Source organism: Phacochoerus africanus, chromosome 10 (genome assembly GCF_016906955.1).
Source record: "Phacochoerus africanus isolate WHEZ1 chromosome 10, ROS_Pafr_v1, whole genome shotgun sequence".
NCBI lineage: Eukaryota > Metazoa > Chordata > Mammalia > Artiodactyla > Suidae > Phacochoerus > Phacochoerus africanus.
The window spans coordinates 31,223,434-31,243,255 of record NC_062553.1 but is presented as its reverse complement, the minus strand read 5'-3'; the positions used below and the strand labels follow the sequence as shown (position 1 = coordinate 31,243,255).

General features: G+C 38.0%; 1 protein-coding gene across 7 annotated transcripts in view; it reads right to left on the bottom strand.

The window, feature by feature from the left end:
- Positions 1–265: 265 nt before the first annotated feature.
- Positions 266–19,822, bottom strand: part of N4BP2 (NEDD4 binding protein 2) — a 75,975-nt gene continuing 56,418 nt past the window's right edge. For 3 of the 7 annotated variants that reach the window (XM_047798394.1, XM_047798391.1, XM_047798393.1), the window contains 4 exons: positions 18,645–18,833; positions 17,743–17,911; positions 12,908–13,031; positions 266–542 (listed from right to left, as the gene is read on the bottom strand). In XM_047798394.1, the coding sequence (XP_047654350.1) occupies positions 278–542; positions 12,908–13,031; positions 17,743–17,911; positions 18,645–18,833 (747 nt within the window). In that variant the 3' untranslated portion in view covers positions 266–277. Of the gene's footprint in view, positions 543–8,633; positions 8,958–9,236; positions 12,655–12,907; positions 13,032–17,742; positions 17,912–18,644; positions 18,834–19,822 lie in introns of those variants that run through there. The other 4 variants (XM_047798397.1, XM_047798392.1, XM_047798395.1 and 1 more) reach the window with 4 other exon arrangements.

The following is a 19,822-nucleotide window of genomic DNA, read 5'->3' as shown; positions in this document are numbered from 1 at the left end:
GGAAGAAGCAGGAAGAACCTTGAGGAAAGAATTAGTGAAAATTTATTTATTTATTTGTCTTTTTGCTATTTCTTGGGCTGCTCCCGCGGCATATGGAGGTTCCCAGGCTAGGGGTTGAATCGGAGCTGTAGCCACCGGCCTACACCAGAGCCACAGCAACACAGGATCCAAGCCGCGTCTGCAACCTACACCACAGCTCACGGCAACGCCGGATCTTTAACCCACTGAGCAAGGGCAGGGACCGAACCCGCAACCTCACGGTTCCTAGTCGGATTCGTTAACCACTGCGCCATGACGGGAACTCCAGAATTAGTGAAAATTTAAAGGGACTTGAAGAGACCGCTGGAAAAGCTTGCTGGGCTTTGAGGAGATGGTCAGGGAAGGCAGTGCCGTTCATTAGCTTCCGATGAAGGTCCAAGGGAAACATGTAGGCTCCGAGGCGCTCTGCGTAGACAGTGTCAGAATGGAGTTGAACTATCGAACACCTGCTGGTGCTGAACTGGAGCCAGACTCTATGGTCTCCCCTACTCCAGGTCCTCCACCTGCATTTTGTCAGTAGAAAAACTTTAGTCAAAGAGTAATTTTAATCAGAGAAGTGAGAAAATAAGGAGCAAAAGAAAAGAGTCAAATGAGACCCAGTTATAATCATTTAGTCATTAAGCAAAGTTGGGGACATTTCGTTCCCCCTCAAGGACCTATAGATAATATTCTGAGCCATATCCTGTGAGCTGTCTTAGAGATACTGAAACCTCACACCACGTGGAAAAAGTTAACTACATGGTGACCAGACCGTCGCCGTGACGTAAGCGGCCCCGATTCTGAGAACAGGCCCCAAAGAAATGGGAAAAAACTGACCTTGGAATTGAAGACTAACTGCATTTAATCAAAATGTTGGTCTGACCACCATCTGACCAATTTCAGGATGACTGTCAGAGGAGTTCCTATATGTCTCAGTGGGTTAAGACCCTGACATAGGGTCCCTGAGGATGCAGGTTTGACGCCTGGCCTTGATCTTTGGGTTATGGATCCAGCGTTGCGGGAAGCTGCAGTATAGGTTGCGGATGCAGCTTGGATCTGGCATGGCTGTGGCTGTGGTGTAGGCCGGCAGCTGCAGCTCTGATTCAATCCCTAGCGTGGGAACCTCCATATGCTGCAGGTGCGGCCCTAAAAAGAGAAAAAGACCAAAAAAAAAAAAAACTGTCAGAGCTGACTGTGCTGGTTCTGCTGGTAAAAGTTGTTGCCCACTGATTGCCAGTGGGGGGAGTTGGCCTTTGGACAGGTATTGTCATGCGTGCGCGTGCACACACACATACACACACACACATACACACACACTGCAACAGTGTCACAATGCCTTGGTGTGGGGCAAACCTCCACATATTTGGTGAGCAGAAGTGAGGTGTTCTGTGTGAACGGTAAAGGAAACACACAGAAGGAAAGCCTGGGGTTTTCCCTTGACAGGAGAGAAAGACATAGAAGGAGGAAAGACTGGGTTTTCCTAATACAACCACAATATCATCATTCCCCCCCCCCAAAAAAAAGAAAAAAAAAGTTCTTTGCTATCATGAAGTACCCAATCAGTCTTCACTTTGGAAGATTCCTCGTTTTTGTCATAAACTTTTTTATAGTTTGTATTTTTTTTTTTTTTGCTGAACCAGCACCCAAAGGAGGGTCACAAATTGAAACTGGCAATATGCCTCTTAAGTCTTAATTTATAGATTCCCTTTTCATTTGTGGGGGAAGTGGCAGGGTGGGGGTGGGGGGTCCTTTGAGACTTTTGAACAACTGTGTTGTTAGAGTTTCCCGTAGTATGTATTTTGCTGGCTGCCTTCCATGGTGTGAACGTAGTCCTCCATCCTCTGTAATTCCGATAAATTGGGTGTTGGATCTACAGGCTTGGTCAGATTTAGGTTCAACTTGGTTTTGTTTTTGGCAGGAAATGGTGATTTCCTACCATTTTTGAGCACCTGATTCTACGTATTAGATAGCTCTCTAATAGAAGCCACCAGAAAAACCCAAAACAAAAACAAAAACATGGAGTTCCCATTATGGTTCAGTGGTTAACAAATCCGACTAGGAACCATGAGGTTGCAGGTTCGATCCCTGGCCTTGCTCAGTGGGTTAAGGATCCGGCATCGCCGTGAGCTGTGGTGTAGGTTGCAGACGTGGCTCGGATCTGGCATTGCTGTGGCTCTGGTGTAGGCCAGCAGCTACAGCTCCAATTAGACCCCTAGCCTGGGAACCTCCATATGCCAAGGGTGTGGCCCTAGAAAAAGACAAAAAACAAAACATAATGTTCTGCATTCAATCAGATGGGACCACAACTATGGAGTTAGGAGAAACAAACTGATCAATTATTTGGACATCAAGGGCAGGAAATCTTTCCTATCAGCATTAGCAAATTGACTTTTTAATTAACTATACTCTAAAGAGGTGGTATCACCAAGACCCACCTAAAGAGGAGCCAATTCATTAGCTCACTACGAAGTCCAGGTAAAAATGTGTCTTGTTTTTTTTCTGTCACTGAAAGTCCCCACATGTCTCCCACTTGGGGGATTGTCTCAGGTTTATTCTTTAATATTCTCATTGATACTTTTATTTCCTCCCTGAGAGGTAAGTAATATTCTCATTGATACTTTTATTTTCCTCCCTGAGAAGTAACAAATAGTCCTGGAAAAAAAATTTTAAATTAAAAAAAAAAATGTACCTTGCTTTTCTCTTGATAAATTGTTAAGTCTGGGCTACTTAGACTTCCCAGATTATTTACTTTAGCTTATATAAAGCTGAGAGTAGGAAACCTCCCAAAGGCCATTTGGATAAAGGCTTCCATAACTTTTTGGTCAAAATTATAACATATGCAAGTACACCTGAAAATCTGTTTTCATTGCAGACTGCCATGGCCAAGCACAGGTCTCCTAAAGGATATACTTTTCACTGTTTTCCTTTTTTCTGGGAAGCATGATGTTTCCAATAAGATTTAAATAGCTTAAGGTCCTGGATAAACTCCTCTTTATTTTATTTCATTTTACTAATCTAGCCAAGACATTCTAGCAACCTCATTATATTATTAGTCCGTGTTCAGTTCAGGGAACAAGAACAATTCCAGGTATCTTTTTCAGAAAGAGATCTCAACTTCTGTAACCACTGGCTCTACCATGCAGTTTTAGCCTTAGCAGAAGTTGGGCAAAATTAACCCAAACCAAACTAAAGTATGTCTAAGCATCAGTTTCTAGAAACAAGCAGACTTTGGCCTCCCTCCATGCCAGGCCCATCACATTTTTTACTTAGTGGATTTCAGAGCAGAGGGTTGAGTTAGTCATTCTCCCTAGTTCATGGCATGCGATCCTCTTTCATCTGTGTAAGGTCCTTACATTTCTTGATTTATCCTTTTTTTTGCTGCCTTCCTCATTTACATATCCTTTCCTCACTGCCAGGCAAACTGTATTTTCCTGTGTTCTCAATGTTTTTATCTGTTGTGAAACATGCATTGTTGTTTTGTGTGCACATATTTTTAATTTACATAAACAGTGTTGTGCTATTATCTTTTTTTTCATACAGCAATTTTTAAGATTTACCCTCCTGAAGAGGAGGGAACTCCCAAATTCATTTTGAGGCCAGCATTATTACTCTGATACCAAAGTCAGAAAATAATACTACAAGGGAAAAAAGACAAAGAAAAAAATTCCTACAGGCCAATATCCCTGATGAATATAGATGAAAAATTCCTAACAAAACACTAGCAAGCTGAATTCAACAAGACATTAAAAAGATACACCATAATCAAGTGGGATTTATCCCTGGGAAGCAAGGATGATTCGACATAGCCAAACCAATAAATGTGACAAATCAAATCAATAGAATGAAAGACAAAAATTTTTTGGCCATCTCAATAGATGCAGCATTAGACAAAATTCAACATTCTTTCATGATAATAACATTCAACAAAATGAGTTTAAAAGGAACATAACTCAATATAGCAAAGGCCATATATGACAAACCCACAGCTGACATCATACTCAATGGTGAAAGGCTGAGAGCTTTTCTCTATTCAGGAGCAACACAATGTGCCTGCTTTCACCGCTCCTATTCAGCACAGTTCTGGAAGCCTTAGCCAGAGCAACTACGCAAGAAAAAGAAATAACAGCCATCCAAACCAGAAAGGAAGAAGTTAAACTGTCTTAAAGATGCTATCGGAGTTCCCGTCTTGGCGCAGCGGAAATGAATCCGACTAGGAACCATGAGGTTGAGGGTTTGATCCCCGGCCTCGCTCAGTGGGTTAAGGATCCGGTGTTACTGTGAGCTGTGGTGTCGGATCTGGCATTGTTGTGGCTGTGGCATAGGCTGGAAGCAACAGCTCCGCTTAGACTCCTAGCCTGGGAACCTCTATATGCCGAGGGTGCGGCCCTAAAAAGCAAAACTAAATAAATAAGTCTAACCAAGGAAATAGAAGATATGTACGCTGAAAACTCTAAGATGTGGACGAAAGAAATTGAAGACATAAATAAGTGGAAAGATTATCGCATGCTCATGGATCAGAAGAGTTAACATTAAAACGTCCCTACCACCCATAGCCATCTATAGATTTAATACAATCCGCATCAAAATTGCACTGGCATTTTTCACAGAAACAGAACAAACAATCCTTCAATTTGTATGGAACCACAAAGGACCCTGAACAACCAAAGCAGTCTTGAGGAAAAATATAGCTGAAGGCACTACACTTCCTGATTTCGAACTATATTACAAAGCTATAGCTAATCATAAAAACAAAGACCAATGGCACAGAATAGAGAGCCCATAAATAAACCCACGAATGTCTGACAAAGAAATCAAGAATACCCAAGTGGAAAAGGATACACTCTTCAATAAATGGGGTTGGGGAAACTGGATATTTCACATGCAAAAGAATGAAACTAGACTCCTATCTTACACCAGTCAGAATGAAAGACAAAAATCTTTTGGCCATCTCAACAGATGCAGCATTAGACGAAATTCATAAAATTAAATTTAAATCGAGATTACTCAGAGAAGGGTTCCAGAACCTATGAAAGGTACAACTATATGGTTATGTATGTACAAAAGCCATGAATCTGTAGAGTGTTTAACCTTTTCCCTACAAAAGTCATTTAAGGAGTTCCCATTGTGGCTCAGTGGTCAACAAATCCCACTAGGAACCATGAGGTTGCAGGTTCGATCCCTGGTCTTGCTCAGTGGGTTAAGGATCTGGCGTTGCCATGAGCTGTGGTGTAGGCTGGCAGCTGCAGCTCTGATTAGACCCCTAGCCTGGGAACCTCCATGTGCTGCTGGCGCAGCCCTAGAAAAGACACAAAGACAAAAAAAAAAAAATCATTTAAAAATTCATTCAATCAAAAGAGAAAAGTTCAAGTTTACCACCTTTGAGAAGAATAACTTATTCTCCTCCATGCTCCCACAATTCTTTATGTGCAGCTTCTAGGTCTTAAGACATATTCATATTTACATCTCCCTACCCAAGTCTACTCAGCTTTACCTCACTTGTACCAAGTACTGAGCTTTTACCCATAAATGCCATTAATGATGTTTAAGAAAACACAGAAGTCACTATGGAAATATATTAACTGAGCAGTAGCACTAGAAATAACTTCCACATTTTTTTTTTGCCTTTTTGCCATTTCTTGGGCCGCTCCGGCGGCGTACGGAGGTTCCCAGGCTAGGGGTCCAATCGGAGCTGTAGCCACTGGCCTACGCCAGAGCCACAGCAACGCGGGATCCGAGCCACGTCTGCAACCCACACCACAGCTCACGGCAACGCCGGATCGTTAACCCACTGAGCAAGGGCAGGGATCGAACCCGCAACCTCATGGCTCCTAGTCGGATTCGTTAACCACTGCACCACGATGGGAACGCCATAACCTACACATTTAATCTAGTTGCCACAACTGAGTTATTAAATCAAACGTGATCCCATTACTTAGGTCATCGACTTAAAGCCCATTCCATCAGCCATGTTGGTTTCGAACGTCATTTGAATATTTGAGTTAAAATACATACAATGGTGATTTCCTTTTTATTATTCCTAGCACATAGTAGTCATCAACAAAGATCTGTTGAATACGTGTATAAGAACTGATTTTCACATTATTTGCATTCAGTCATCAAAAATGGTGGCAGAGACTGCTCTTCATTCCTCTTACATTGTCTTTCCTCCAAGAGAATGCCCACATTTTAGCTGAACACATGGCAGTCCAAAACAAAGCCAACTTCCTGGCCTCTCTTGCAGCAAGATGTGACTGAGTTCTAGGCAGTAATATATAAGTGGAAATGTCCTACGGCAGCTTGCATCATTCTTGTATAAAATATCATTGGCATTTTGCCCACTGCTCCCTTCTTTGTCCTTCCTCCAACAGAATGCAGATGTGACAACTAGAGATGTGGCCGCTCGCACGGCTTCAGGAACATGAGAACCACAGCTTGGATGTGATAGGATGGTGAGCTAAAAATCCTAGATCCCCGAGAACTTTGAGGAACAGAGCATGCCCTTCAGGCCAGTCTCTTTATCTCTGGAATTAAGGGAAAAATAAACTTTTATCTTTGCCATTGGGAAAACCCACGCCAGTCAGCTTCCCTTGGATAAAGAAAGAAGGTAGATTTAAATGAGAGACTTTCATAGACATATACTGTGGAGCCACATCTCTCTCCGTTGGGGATAACAATATTATCTCATTTTCAGTAACTATTCCTACTTTTATGACAGATGCAGTTGCTCCATACTAGCAGTCAGAGAACCCAGGCTGAAGTCTTACCTCTATCACAAAATAATCAAATGTCAAAACTTTTGTAAAACACTTGTGTAAAAAATTTCTCTTTAGTCTTAAAATGTAATGTATATGAAAGGTGTTCTACAGTGTAAATCACTATACACAAAAGACACCTGTGGATAGAAGCTCTGTCTCACTTTATATCCCAGGAACAAGTGCTCAATAAATATTTGTTGAATAAGTATTTTTAAGCCATTGCTAATGAGTAAATTATTCTGCTTTGGAGTTGAATAAAGTTCAAAGGCCTTTAATATTAAAATATTACTTGAATCCTTTGGAGACACAATTTTTAATTTTTATATCAGTCAAAAGTTATAAGGGGAGTTCCCTTCGTGGCTCAGTAGTTAACCAACCCCACTAGGATCCATGAGGATGCAGATTCGATCCCTGGCCTTGCTCAGTGGGTTAAGGACCTGGCGTTGCCATGAGCTGTGGTGTGGGTCGCAGACACGGCTCAGATCCTTCGTTGCTGTAGTTGTGGTATGGGCAGGCAGCTGTAGCTTCACTTTGACCCCATGCCTGGGAACCTCCATATGCTGCAGGTGTGGCCCTCAAAAAGCAAAAAAAAAAAAAAAAAAAAAAGTTATAAGGGTATGAAGACCCTTATAATCCTAGCTGACCCATTTATCTGGTCCAAAAGCAGACCCCAATTTGCTCCAGCAGAATAATTTAAACTAAAATAAAAGTTGTAGTACAAAGATGAAATTTTTATGACCCTTTGCCCTTGAAATTACAAACTTACACCTGAACGTAGGACCTATGTATCTGTGACAAGCTTTCCAGGAGGAACAAGGGCCATCAGGGCTTCCCACTTCACACCCACCATTGTCCATGGGGATCCAAGATCTGAGTCACAAAGCAAGTTCTGCCCAAATCCTTCTGTTTATCCTGTACCCTCCCATGATTTGTCCATGCTAACACCACCTTTGGGCATCAAACATCAGAAGGTCTGTGTACCTCAGCCCTGCTAAGGGGCAAGTTTCTCTCACTCAATCCTGAACCCGGGAGTAAATGCACTACTGGCAAGGAAGGCTGTCCAGGCCTGGGCCCCCTGGGCTCAGAGTGGAGGCGTGGAACGCCCATGTCAAAGTTGTTATGTTTTGGGTTAGTTCTATTGGAGCTCTTTTTCCCCCTTTCCTGATAATTGATTGTTAAAAAGAAAGCTACTCAGAAAGCCCTGAAAAGTGGGGAGAAGGGGCAAGGAAGAAGACTAGCTAGGGGGGTGGGGGTGGTTTTTTGCCAACACCCTGGGTGGGACAGCCTGGATTATCTGGTGCCTTCCTGAGTGGGACCCCAGAGTAGCTCCTGAGTGGAAGAGTTGCTGGATTTGCCCCAGCCCAATCCTTTCCGTCAGCCGTGCTGACAGCAGAGGCAGAGAAGATGAGAACGTACAGCCCATTTCTGACCGGAGGGGAAAGCCTGTCATCTGGGTTTGCGGAGAAGGCTCCACTTAGCCTTTCACATGCTAGGATATCACATTTAAAAGGATGAAAACAATGTAAAATACTTGAATGGGATTGTGTTATGACATTAACGTTATTAAGAGTACCTGCTTTCTAGGCTGAAGGGATTCATTCATTAGTCTAGACCTGTTTGGTCCTTTGTAATTTGTGGTAATTATGCTTTTCTTTTTAATACAAAAAAAGTATAAAAACAAAAACCTGAAAAGGCAAAAAAAACCAAGAAATTACAATGCTACACATAAAAATACACTTTAATAATGAAACCACTAATCCCAGCACATCAAATGAAGGATTTCCTCACGCTGGACAGTGGCTGAAGTATTTTATTAAATTAAGTATGTATTTTGCAAATGGTTTCATAAGAAATTTTAAAAGCAAAGTTATAAAATATTTTCAATAAAAAAGTACAGCGATAACAGCAAAATTACATTTTCTTTATAATACAAATGAAAGCATTGTTTCTGATATACTGTCTGAAATGTTTATAATATATTCCCCAACTGACAGCTGTAATATCACATTTTAATGCAAAGTCTCACGGTTAATTCAGTCATGTGTTAACGGGTTCATCATTTGGACCATAAAAGTCAATTGCTCAACTTCAAGGAAAATAATAAAATTTGTCATCATATAATGTGAAGTTATAAAAAGCTCTTCAGGATGTAGATGTGTTCTAGCCTTATTTCTTCAATAAATTCTGCAGAGACATTAATTAACACTGTAAACTTGAATTACATTTTAAAAATAAGCACCATTAACATACATTCTACATAAACTTACTTTACCTTTTAGATGACAAATTTTTTTGGCCACGCAAACACTTAAATCTGTTTTCTTTACCATGTAAATAAAAATAAGCAATATTTAACCACTACACAGAAAAATTATCAAACTTCACCTCAATTGCACAACGGAAAAAGCACTTAGAAAAAGCACTTGGAAAAAAGAGCACACGTTATTTTTGTGTCTTTTTTTAATATATTTTGTCATTTTCTTAAATTGAAAGCAGTTAAAACATTGTCAGAGCAATTTCCTGAGTTTCAAAGTTTCCAATTTCAAGCTGAGAAATAACCCATCTTGCTACTACACATGTCGTTTTCCTAAGCATACAAAACTCTTGAATTTAAACAGAAAAACACCAAAATAAAGGACTGGAAACAATCCAAAAGAATTATTTAGCTTTTTTTTTAAAAATGTGTTACAATACACAAGACGCATGTAAGTATAAGTCAGGATTTCAACTACACAGTGTCCTACATTTAAAGGCCACTGAATTGCAAGTAGTACTGAAACACAAATAAACTGAAGAAACCTCAACATGAACACACTACTGAGATGAATGTAAGACAATATGCTTCCATTTTTCATGTTGATGGAAGGCAATGAATAGATCGAAAATAGTGTTAAGAGTCCCCTCAGTCCATCCCCACTTTCCTTGTGGGTTCACATTAGTTCTTTTCCCCCTGGTAGCTAGTCATCAGAGACTGCTGAAAGACGACAGCTGTTACTAAAACCTTCCAAATCACAGAAGTGTTGTACTTCTAAAATGTGCAAAAAGCCATTCTAATAAGTCATATGTTAGCACAAATACACCAATACATACACAAAAGCTTTGATAAGCTCCACACTATCTTTAGTTTTGACAAACGGGATTTAGAAATAGACAAAAGAGAAAAATGTGGTAATCCCCAAACTCTTGTTTACCTTTGGCCTGCAGGTTTAGAAACAGGCAAAACAAGAAAGGAGCAGTTATAAAATTTTCTTTCATAATTATGTGTTGTTTAAACTACGCCAGACAGCGGGGTAGGAGGCAGTTTGGTAGCTTTGTTTACAATTTCATAAAAACACTTAAGATGCTCACAATTTGCCTGTATATTTACAAATGATGATTAAGAATACCGTAGATCTACCAAAATAAAGCATAAAATTAGAGTTGATATAGTAAAAAACATAGCTTCTTTTCATTTGATTTCTGCCTGCAAAATACCTCACCTCTTGTTCTTTTTGACTGCTCCCATATTAATCATAATTATAATAAATAATACTGAAATACGTACAGCTGAAGTGCTCAAAAGCGATGCATTTTTTAAAAACTGGGTGAGGAAATATAAAAACACAGAAAATGAGCATGCAGCTGCACACTCAAATAATTCTAGGTTTTAGTAGCTATTCACATTTCTTATTTCTTATCAATTTATACATAGAAATATTTAACAGTTGTAATTTTATAAGTTATTGAAAGGAACTGCTTTATTTTTAATGTATACTAATCACAAAAAACATATGCCAAATTGTTGGCACTTTTTTAAACAGATTGCTACAAACATAACAATGTGAATAATACTTCAATACTAGTCACTATTTCTAAGTAATAAACATACATTACTATTTTTGTGGAAATAAATTCAATGATATGGCTCTTCTCTTACAAGCATGCTTTCATGATATATAAAAATGTGGTTTTGAGTTTCAGTTTCATTAAAATGTCTATTCTTTTGGGAAACCATTCTGTAATTCAGCATTCTTTCAGTAATAGCGCAATACTGTAATTCCTGATCCAAATAATTTTTAAGCTTATCAAAAAGCAATACAATTGTTTGCTAAAATTACGCATGTTGAAAATAGTCTCCATATCCAAAGTCAAATTTATTTAAGCCAGTGTCTCATTTGGAAAATTACACTTTACCACATAAATTTGTGTAAAGGAAATGTTAACTGACATACTAACAGGACTCTTTAGCTCACCAAAAAACAGAAGTTAATGAAAGTTTCCTTTCAGAAAGTTGGCTCTTTTTAAAAATAAAGGTAAAAAACTTTTAAATGTTAAGAATTTCTTTTACGATTATATCAAAAATGTTTTCTATATCTGTCTTAATAGGATTTTCACCTCTTGCAGTTTAGAAATTACATGCCTCAAAATACAAAATATAGCTCTTTAGTACTGTCTTAAATACCACTTAGTTCTAGAAGACAGCAACACTTGGGAGATATCTAACCATTTCTCCTTCTCTGAAAACTTGTCTGCTTATGGAAGGTATAAAACTGCAATATAATCTCAGACCCCAATTTTACTCCTAGAAAATGCACACACAGAGAACAAAGGAACAAAAGGTAAGAGAGAATGATCATATACAAAGCAGAAGGTACAATGCATGTCTTCCTGTAGGATAGGGCAAAATGATTTTTTTGTATTGTTTTGAAGTCAAAAAGCACTCAAGTGTTTTTGTCTTTCATTACTACCACCACTAATGCTTCTTCTTTCTTAAATACAAGCCTTTGAAGGGAATGAACTAGGTCTCAAAGCATTTTAAATACCTCTCAAAGAAGCCTTTAAGACTTTACTAAATGTCAAACAACAATTAATACAAAGGTAACATTTTCTGTCTGAGAAAGAATCAGAGCATTTCAGTCTTTAAAACTGTAGCTGATAATTTTCTTAGACATCTTGTGATCAGTAAAAATCCTCTCTAGTATTTTTAATAGACAACATATTTGGCATTTGATTCAGTAAAAAATTAAACTTCTCTTGAATTTTGAAACATGTTTTTCTGTTTTATAACTGGACATTATTTCTAATAAAACATATTTACAGTAAAACTGATGAAATCACTGCAAATAAAACTAATTTTAACCTACAAAGTTCACACTTTGTAAGTCAAGGGTGTTTATTTCACTTTAGCATGACTTTCAAGCACCCTGGTTTAATTTCAGAGAACCTGCAAAAATGAAGAGACAAAACATTTTAAAGATAAAAATTTCAAACTGATTACAAAATATATCTTGCAATCAATTATCAAGTGCCTATGCTAATCACAATATTCACTACCAAAGTACTCTCCTTTAAGTTAAATCCATGACTAATATCTATACTTATGTTCATTTTAATCTATTGTCAAAATAAATACAAGCCTAAGGCTGGGGGTTATCCCTAACTTAGTTGTTATTACAATTTAGGATCTTTAAATTTTTTCAAGCCTGAATTTGACCTTCATGAAGAAGAGCATGCTGTATGAAAGACCCAGATGATGTCCATTACATGGTTTCTATGCATTATATTAGCATCAAGAAGAAATCTCTAATAGGTAAGTCTGATTCATCAGGCCATGAAATGCTTTCAACTCCCTCAGGCTAAAATTTAAAGAAACACTCGTCTCTAATAGATCATTAATCCCAACATGATAATGTTCTGATCCAGCTACTCCTTTTATAAAAGTACCTATGAAATGTCATCTGTTTTTATACTCAGAATTAATGCTACCATTTTCTATGATGTAGCTGATGTTTTACTACATGGCATAAACAATTATAGAAAACAGAAGTAAGGCAAGGGGGTACCTCATGATATATTACACACCCTCAGGGAATTTATCCATCAACAGATCTTCATTCTTGAACTACATTTATGATAGAAATAGTTTTGTCAGACGATTACTTCAACAACAAACACATTCTCCTTTCACTTCTGGTTTACTGGACATCATATATCCAGTAAAGAATGTTACATATCATAATTTAAGCATGAATTTGTGGCCAGGTCAGATGGTTAAATTTAACTATTTATTTTAACAAATGGTTCTGAGCATACTATCAGTGTTTACTATCTGCCATTACTAACTGCCATGATCAATAACAGAAATCTATACTCACCTGAAGTTATGGCTTGTGAGGTATTTAATGACGGCTGGTTTGATGCGAGCAACTCCTCCCTGGCTGTGGTTTCCTCGCCCCGTAATCACAGAAAGATAGGGTTTACCCCCATTCTGCTTAAATTCTGTTACAACAGGAATTGCAACAGTTAAAACTGATTTCCCTTATATTCTCCACAGAAAACAAACCTTTATTTAAACACATGTGGAAATTATTTGCATGAGGATTCAGAGATTTATTACTTAAAAAGCCTTCAAATTAACATTTCTAAATGTATGTTTCATCTACATTTTAGGTATGGAAGCCTCATAGCAACTCATCCATCTAAAGATGTAAGTAGGACTTCTGTACGGAGAAAGATTTCCATGTGCTACCAGAATTTCTCTCTGAAATAATGACAACAATAATACCGATGATACCTAACAATTACTACACACTGAGTCAGGCATTGTTTCAAGTGACTTATATTTATTAACTAGGAATCTTTATAACAACCCTATTAAATACTCTGAAGCCAGGCAGCCTTGGTCTGATTAGCAGCTCTGCCACTAAATGACTCTGTGACAGGACCGTGGACACGTTACTGAGCCTATCCGTGACAACTTCCTTATCAGTAAAATGGGATATAAAGCAAGTGCTTTACAGACTATTGCCCTCAGGAATAGCCATTAGCAAATCTACTCGTTATAGCACAGACTGTGTCTTACTGTTAAAGATAATTATTAACTTAAGAAACGATTCCAAATAGATAATTTTAAAATATTGAGGAGACTCCCTTGTGGTGCAGCAGGTTAAGGATCTGGTGTTGTCACTGCAGTGGCTTGGGTCACTGTTGCAAGTTCAATCCCTGGAGTGGGAACTTCCACAAGCCATGGGGGTGGCCAAAAATAAAACAATTCCTTAAGGTGTTTCTAAAAATGGCTAAAAATTGTCCCCAATAATCTCAAAAAAGTGTTTTCACAATGATTTGTCTGAATAAGGCTTGATACATGTCCACACATTACATTTGGTTTATATTTTTCTAAACTTTTAATCTATAGGTTCTCCCTCTCCATATAGTCTTTTCTTCCTTTTTTCTTTCTTTTTCCTTTTTCATAATTTGTTGGAAAAATTACAGTATTTATCCTAGATAGTCACAGTCTGGATTTTGCTGGTATCCCCATGGTGCCATCTTACATGTTCCTCTGTTCCCTATAAATCTGTATAGAGTCAGTCAGATCTCAAGGCTCTATCTGCTTCTGGTTATTTGGGGGCAAAAAAGTTTCATGGGTAGTAGCAGCATATACTTCAATCAGAAGACATATAAAGGTCAAATATCTTTTTAATTAAAAAAAAAAATCATTCCCAATTTTGACAATCACCTTTTTGGACCAAAAGCAATGCAGGGCAAGCCCACAGACTGCCCTGGACACATTTCCATTCAACAATATTACCACCATCTGGTGGTGACATTCAGTGACTATAGACGACTACAGGTAGCATGCACAATTAAACAAGCTTTTTACAAATACGGTGATACATAGGCGCACCATGAGAGGCTATTAATAGGGAGCCTAGTCTAGAGGTCGACAAGCGATAATGTAGATAAACATACAGAAAAGGGGAAAAAGTGAAACACAAGACGAGAAGGCAGAGGCCAGAGGCAGGCAAGGAACAATTACGAAGGGATCTGTGAATCTGCTCTAATCTGCTCTAAATGAAACATGGCAACTGGTACTTTCTCATCACAATGCTAAAGTAACTATGTAACCATTTATTTACTATCATCTCTCCTACTAGATGGCAAACTCCATAAGGACTGCATCTTTAAACTCCATAAAGATTGCGTTTTTTTTCACTGCCTTATCCTTGATGTCTAGAATACAGAAGATAATCAAATTTTGGTAAATGACTTATTCCTCCTCTATAGACAGAATATTCTCTTATAATATTTCTATATAAGAGTTTCTCTTTTCTCCAGATTAAATGATGTATTTAAACTGCTCTTAAATTTTCTCTTTTCTAATCTTTTTTGTTGTGGTTTTCTAGATTCTCTCTAAGATTTTTCAAAATTCTATTTAAAAAACAATTAGGGGAGGAGGATCCTCTACTTTATCAAAGAATACCTGCTAATAAACATAGAATGAACACAAATTATAAAACACTATATGTAGCCACCAATATAATAATTGATGCAGACAAGGATCATCAGTGGATACTAAAATCATTAAGCAAAAAATTATAGAAGAATAGTTATTCACAAAAAGTATCAAATACCAAAATTTACTAACAAATTATAAAGGGAGAAAAGAGGAGTTCCCGTCGTGGCGCAGTGGTTAACAAATCCGACTAGGAACCATGAGGTTGCGGGTTTGATCCCTGGCCTTGCTCAGTGGGTTAAGGATCCGGCATTGCCATGAGCTGTGGTGTAGGTTGCAGACTCGGCTCGGATCCCGCATTGCTGTGGCTCTGGCGTAGGCTGGCGGCTACAGCTCCGATTGGACCCCCAGCCTGGGAATCTCCATATGCCGCAGGAGCAGCCCAAGAAATAGGAAAAAGACAAAAAAAAAAAGGGAGAAAAGGTACATTTACAAAGTAAAATCTGATAGAATCCCACCTTAGTTAAGAAATCAAATTTAACACCACCAATACTGGGCCAAACTGACCAAATATGTCTCTTGATGAGGTTACCAAGGATGATCTAACAGCACGTATGCGGTATTTTTACCAAGAAAATTTTAAACTGAATCTAATCATGAAGAAACAATCAGACAAATTAAAATTGTAGGACAATCTGCCAAACAACTGCTTGGAGTCTTCAAAAATGTCAATGACATGGAAAACAAAAAACAGGCAGAGGAACTATTCTGTATTATAGGAGGCTACAGACTTGGGACAATCAACTGGAACATGCGATGCATGACTGGATCCTGAATTGAAAGTGAAAAATGGCACAGCAACATAAGACATTTCCATATAACTGGAAACATCTGAATACAGCCTGTATATTAGACAATATTATTATAACAATGTTAGGTGTCTTAAAAATGATAATGGTATTGTGATTATGTAGGAGAATGTATTTGTTCTCAAGAGATAAACAGGCTTAGGTATTCAAAGGAAAAGCACCACAATGTTTAGCAACTTATTCTCAAATGGTTCAGCAAAAAGCAAGTTTAGAGAGATAAACAAATATGATCAAATGCTGACAACTGATCAACCTAGGTAAAGGATATGTGAATGTGTATTGTGCAATTTCAACTTCTCTGTAGGTTTTAATTTTTCAATATAAAAAGTTAGGAAAGGGAGTTACTGTGTGGTGTAGCCAGTTGAGGAGCCAGCATTGTCACTGCAGTGGCACGGGTTCAATCCCTGGCCTGGGAACTTTCATATGCTACAGGCGCAGCCCAAAAAAAGGGGCGGGGGAGCCAGTTAAAAAGATAGTGATAAGAGTACATACGTTGATGCACAAAATAAAGCTCACTGCAACCTTATAATTCAATGTCAGATCAATAGAGGGATGAATAAATTGTGATACAGTCACAGAATACCATGCAGCAGTTACAGTGTAAAAAAACCCCAATTTATCAAGATGAGTAGATCTTAAAAACCATAATGGCTGAAAATAAAATAAGTGGTTTGGTTGCCTATATAGAGTAATACCATGACTGATTAAAGTAATACATAGACTGATGATGAATGAACGTACATGTAGTAAAGGTATTTTCTTTCAAAATCAGCCAGGAGAATATTGACCAAACTGAAGGATGTCGATTTCCATCAGGAAGGAAGAGGAGAAAGGGAAAAGAATTGGGGAGAATGCAAAGGCAGGAGCAAAAAAAAAAAAAAAAAAAGCTATAATGGTAAAATGCTATCACTTGTTACTTGGGTTCACGGATACAGAGATGTTCTTTATATTACTCTGCAACCTTTTCAACATGGTTTCCATGAATTTCAACCTTTTACATCAATTATATTTAATCAAGTATTTATTTACAACTGATATGTGTTGAACTGATAACCCTGTATAATATACACTATAAAACTTTCTAAAATATATACAAATTAATTAATCAGAACAATACAGCTAAAAATGACAGGGCAGTATCATGGAACCACAAAATAATAACTGAGGGGCATGGATTCTATACCTCCACAATAAAATGGAAGATAAACAGAAAGTCAAGTTGAGAATTCAAAAATATTCTAGCAGTGGTGAAAGGAGATGACGCCCTAGTATTAGAGTCTAGGTTTTACTACCACCTGGTGATGAAAACAAAATGATAAACCAACAAGAAAACTCTAATGTATGAGAAATACATGATATTGATTGTAAGAGGTAGGCAGTAGCCTTTCCTACTGACCTGCAAAGACAAAATACAGGCAGAATGGGAGAAGGATGTACCACCTTTTCAGAATGCAAGCACTCAGAAATCTTGCCTTTGAGATAACTCTATATAAGTCCTATCATCTTATTTACTTAAGTATTTTATTAAACATCTGTCAAGCAACTCGCAACTAATAAGTAGGCATTAGCTTTGGTAAATGTCTATTAATCAAAGATGTATAATATTCCTGAAAGGCCCAGGGAATTCTCAGACTATATCATGCTCTCTCTTTGATAAAATACAACAGAGGAATACAAAAATAACTGAAAATGGGAAAATTAAAAGGGCCGTGGCAGTTAGACTTCCTTCCCAAGAAGGTTCTCTTGAAGAACAAGCCTGATCAAACATCAGTAAGTGTGGCAGAGATATCCTTAGTCTTGCACATCCAGACTCCCTTGAATGTCTAAGTTACACCAGTATAAGCAAAGACATATTTCTACTGAAAACTTGTCAAGACTGTGGTCCTACCTTCAGTCTTCTGCTGTAAAACTGTCGTCAAGTGTTCGATAGCCTCATCCACATGCAGCCCATGGAGGTCTAAAACATTCTGGGGCAGCAGGGAGGCATTGACTTTCTCAAAGATCTCCACGGCAGCAAGGTGATTGGCTTCTTTCATCTTCTGCTCATGAAGACTACCCTTTAATTATAAACACATCACCAGTAGTCACTTTTGATGTCTATTACTTAGTAGGCAACGAGGAAACAGTGCCCCAAATAAAGGAAGAACGAAAAAGGGAACAACAAATCTAAACTTAAATAAACATGAGCCATCTCAAGAAGGAAATTCACTGGTTTATCTTTTGATAATCCTGATTCTCACGCCTTTTAACACCTCATAGTTGCCCCTGAGGTCATCCTCAAGATTTACTGTTATTGCTCATGAGTTTATAACTGTTTGATACTTTTTCTGTTCAGTCATAAAAAAGTAAGCTATACGGAACCACAAAAACTTAATCAAATTTCTTGTAATACCAGGTCAAATAAGCCCACAGAGAAATTTTACTTCCCCAAAAAGAGTAACTTTCTTTTTCTGACTATGAAAGTGATACATGACTAATAATTCAAGCATGATAGAAAGCACAAGGCCTCTGTAATCCCATCCCGAGATGGCCAATATTAGCATTCTGCTGCCTTGCCTCCAAAAAATCTGTATCTGATTTTTGGTACTGAATGAGAGACTCCAACCTAAAAGAAAATACAGACTGTTGGAATTCTCAGAACCATGTATTACTATTAGGATGCATTATATCACTTATACAATCTACATTCCCCAGAATAACTTAAATCTAGTCACAAGTATGAGTATTATCGGTTTCAAGATTATTCAGACACTGTAAGGGACAAAGAAAGTATCATGTTTTCCTCTTTACCTGCTGGGCATAAAACGTGGCCACATTTTTCTTCCCCATCCGATAAGCTTCTTTCGCCTTGCTGTAGCATTCCATCCTCTTCTGCTGGTGCAAGAAAGCCTCTGCCCTGTAGTCATCATACTCGGGGTACTCAAAATCCTGGAAAGACGGTTCGCTTGATGTATCTTCAGTCTCTTTTAATTTTTTCACCTGTAAGATGTTACACAATAAGTAAAATACAAAAGGAAGTAGAAAATACAAACTTTACCTTCAAAAAAGGTATATGAAAACTAGGCTCTCCTAATTTTTATCTTTCTTTCTTTCTTTTTTTTTTTTTTTGGTCTTTTTGCTATTTCTTGGGCCGCTCCCGCGGCATATGGAGGTTCCCAGACGACGGGAACTCCTTATCTTTCTTAGAGATGTAGCCTACTATCTATCTAGTAAGCCATGGACTTAGCAATTATAATTAACTGTTTCATGCAATAACATACTTTTCTTTAACCATTCTTATCTTAGAAGATGTTAAAAAGTTCTCTAAAATTGTAAAGGTAAAAAAATCAAGCCAGGAGGGAAAAAAAAAAAAAAATCAAGCCAGGAGGTCCCGCTGTGGCACAATAGGATCGGCAGTATCTTTGGAGTGCTGGGACACAGGCTCGATCCCCAGCCCGGCACAGTGGGCTAAGAATCTGGTGTTTGCAGCTGTAGCTTAGTTCGGGGCTGTGCCTTGGATCTGATCCCTGACCTGGGAGCTCCATATACTGTGGGGTGGCTAAAAAAAAAAAAAATCAGGCCGCAAGATTGAACATAATATAGTCAAAGAAAAAACGTTCATTTTCTTAATGCAATATTTTCCAAATTTTAGTTTGTAAACCCATTCAAAGGGTCAGTCCAATCACTGAGGGAAATAATGGCATATTTAAATTTATATATTTTTAAAAATCAATCAATAAAGTAACTGAGTAACATTCTTTTTTAAACAGAAGTGCACCTGGAGCGACCATGCCTAGTTAGTAAAAATCCTAAGTAGGTTTATGGGGCAGTTTTCAATCAGCTGACTACCAAGCAGCCACTGTGGTAGTATTGACTTTTTGAGCTTTCTGGAAAATTAAGTAGCTGTTATTCAAAATGGAATCTTTTTGTTTGTTTGTTTTTGATTTTTTGCCATTTCTTGGGCCGCTCCCGCAGCATATGGAGGTTCC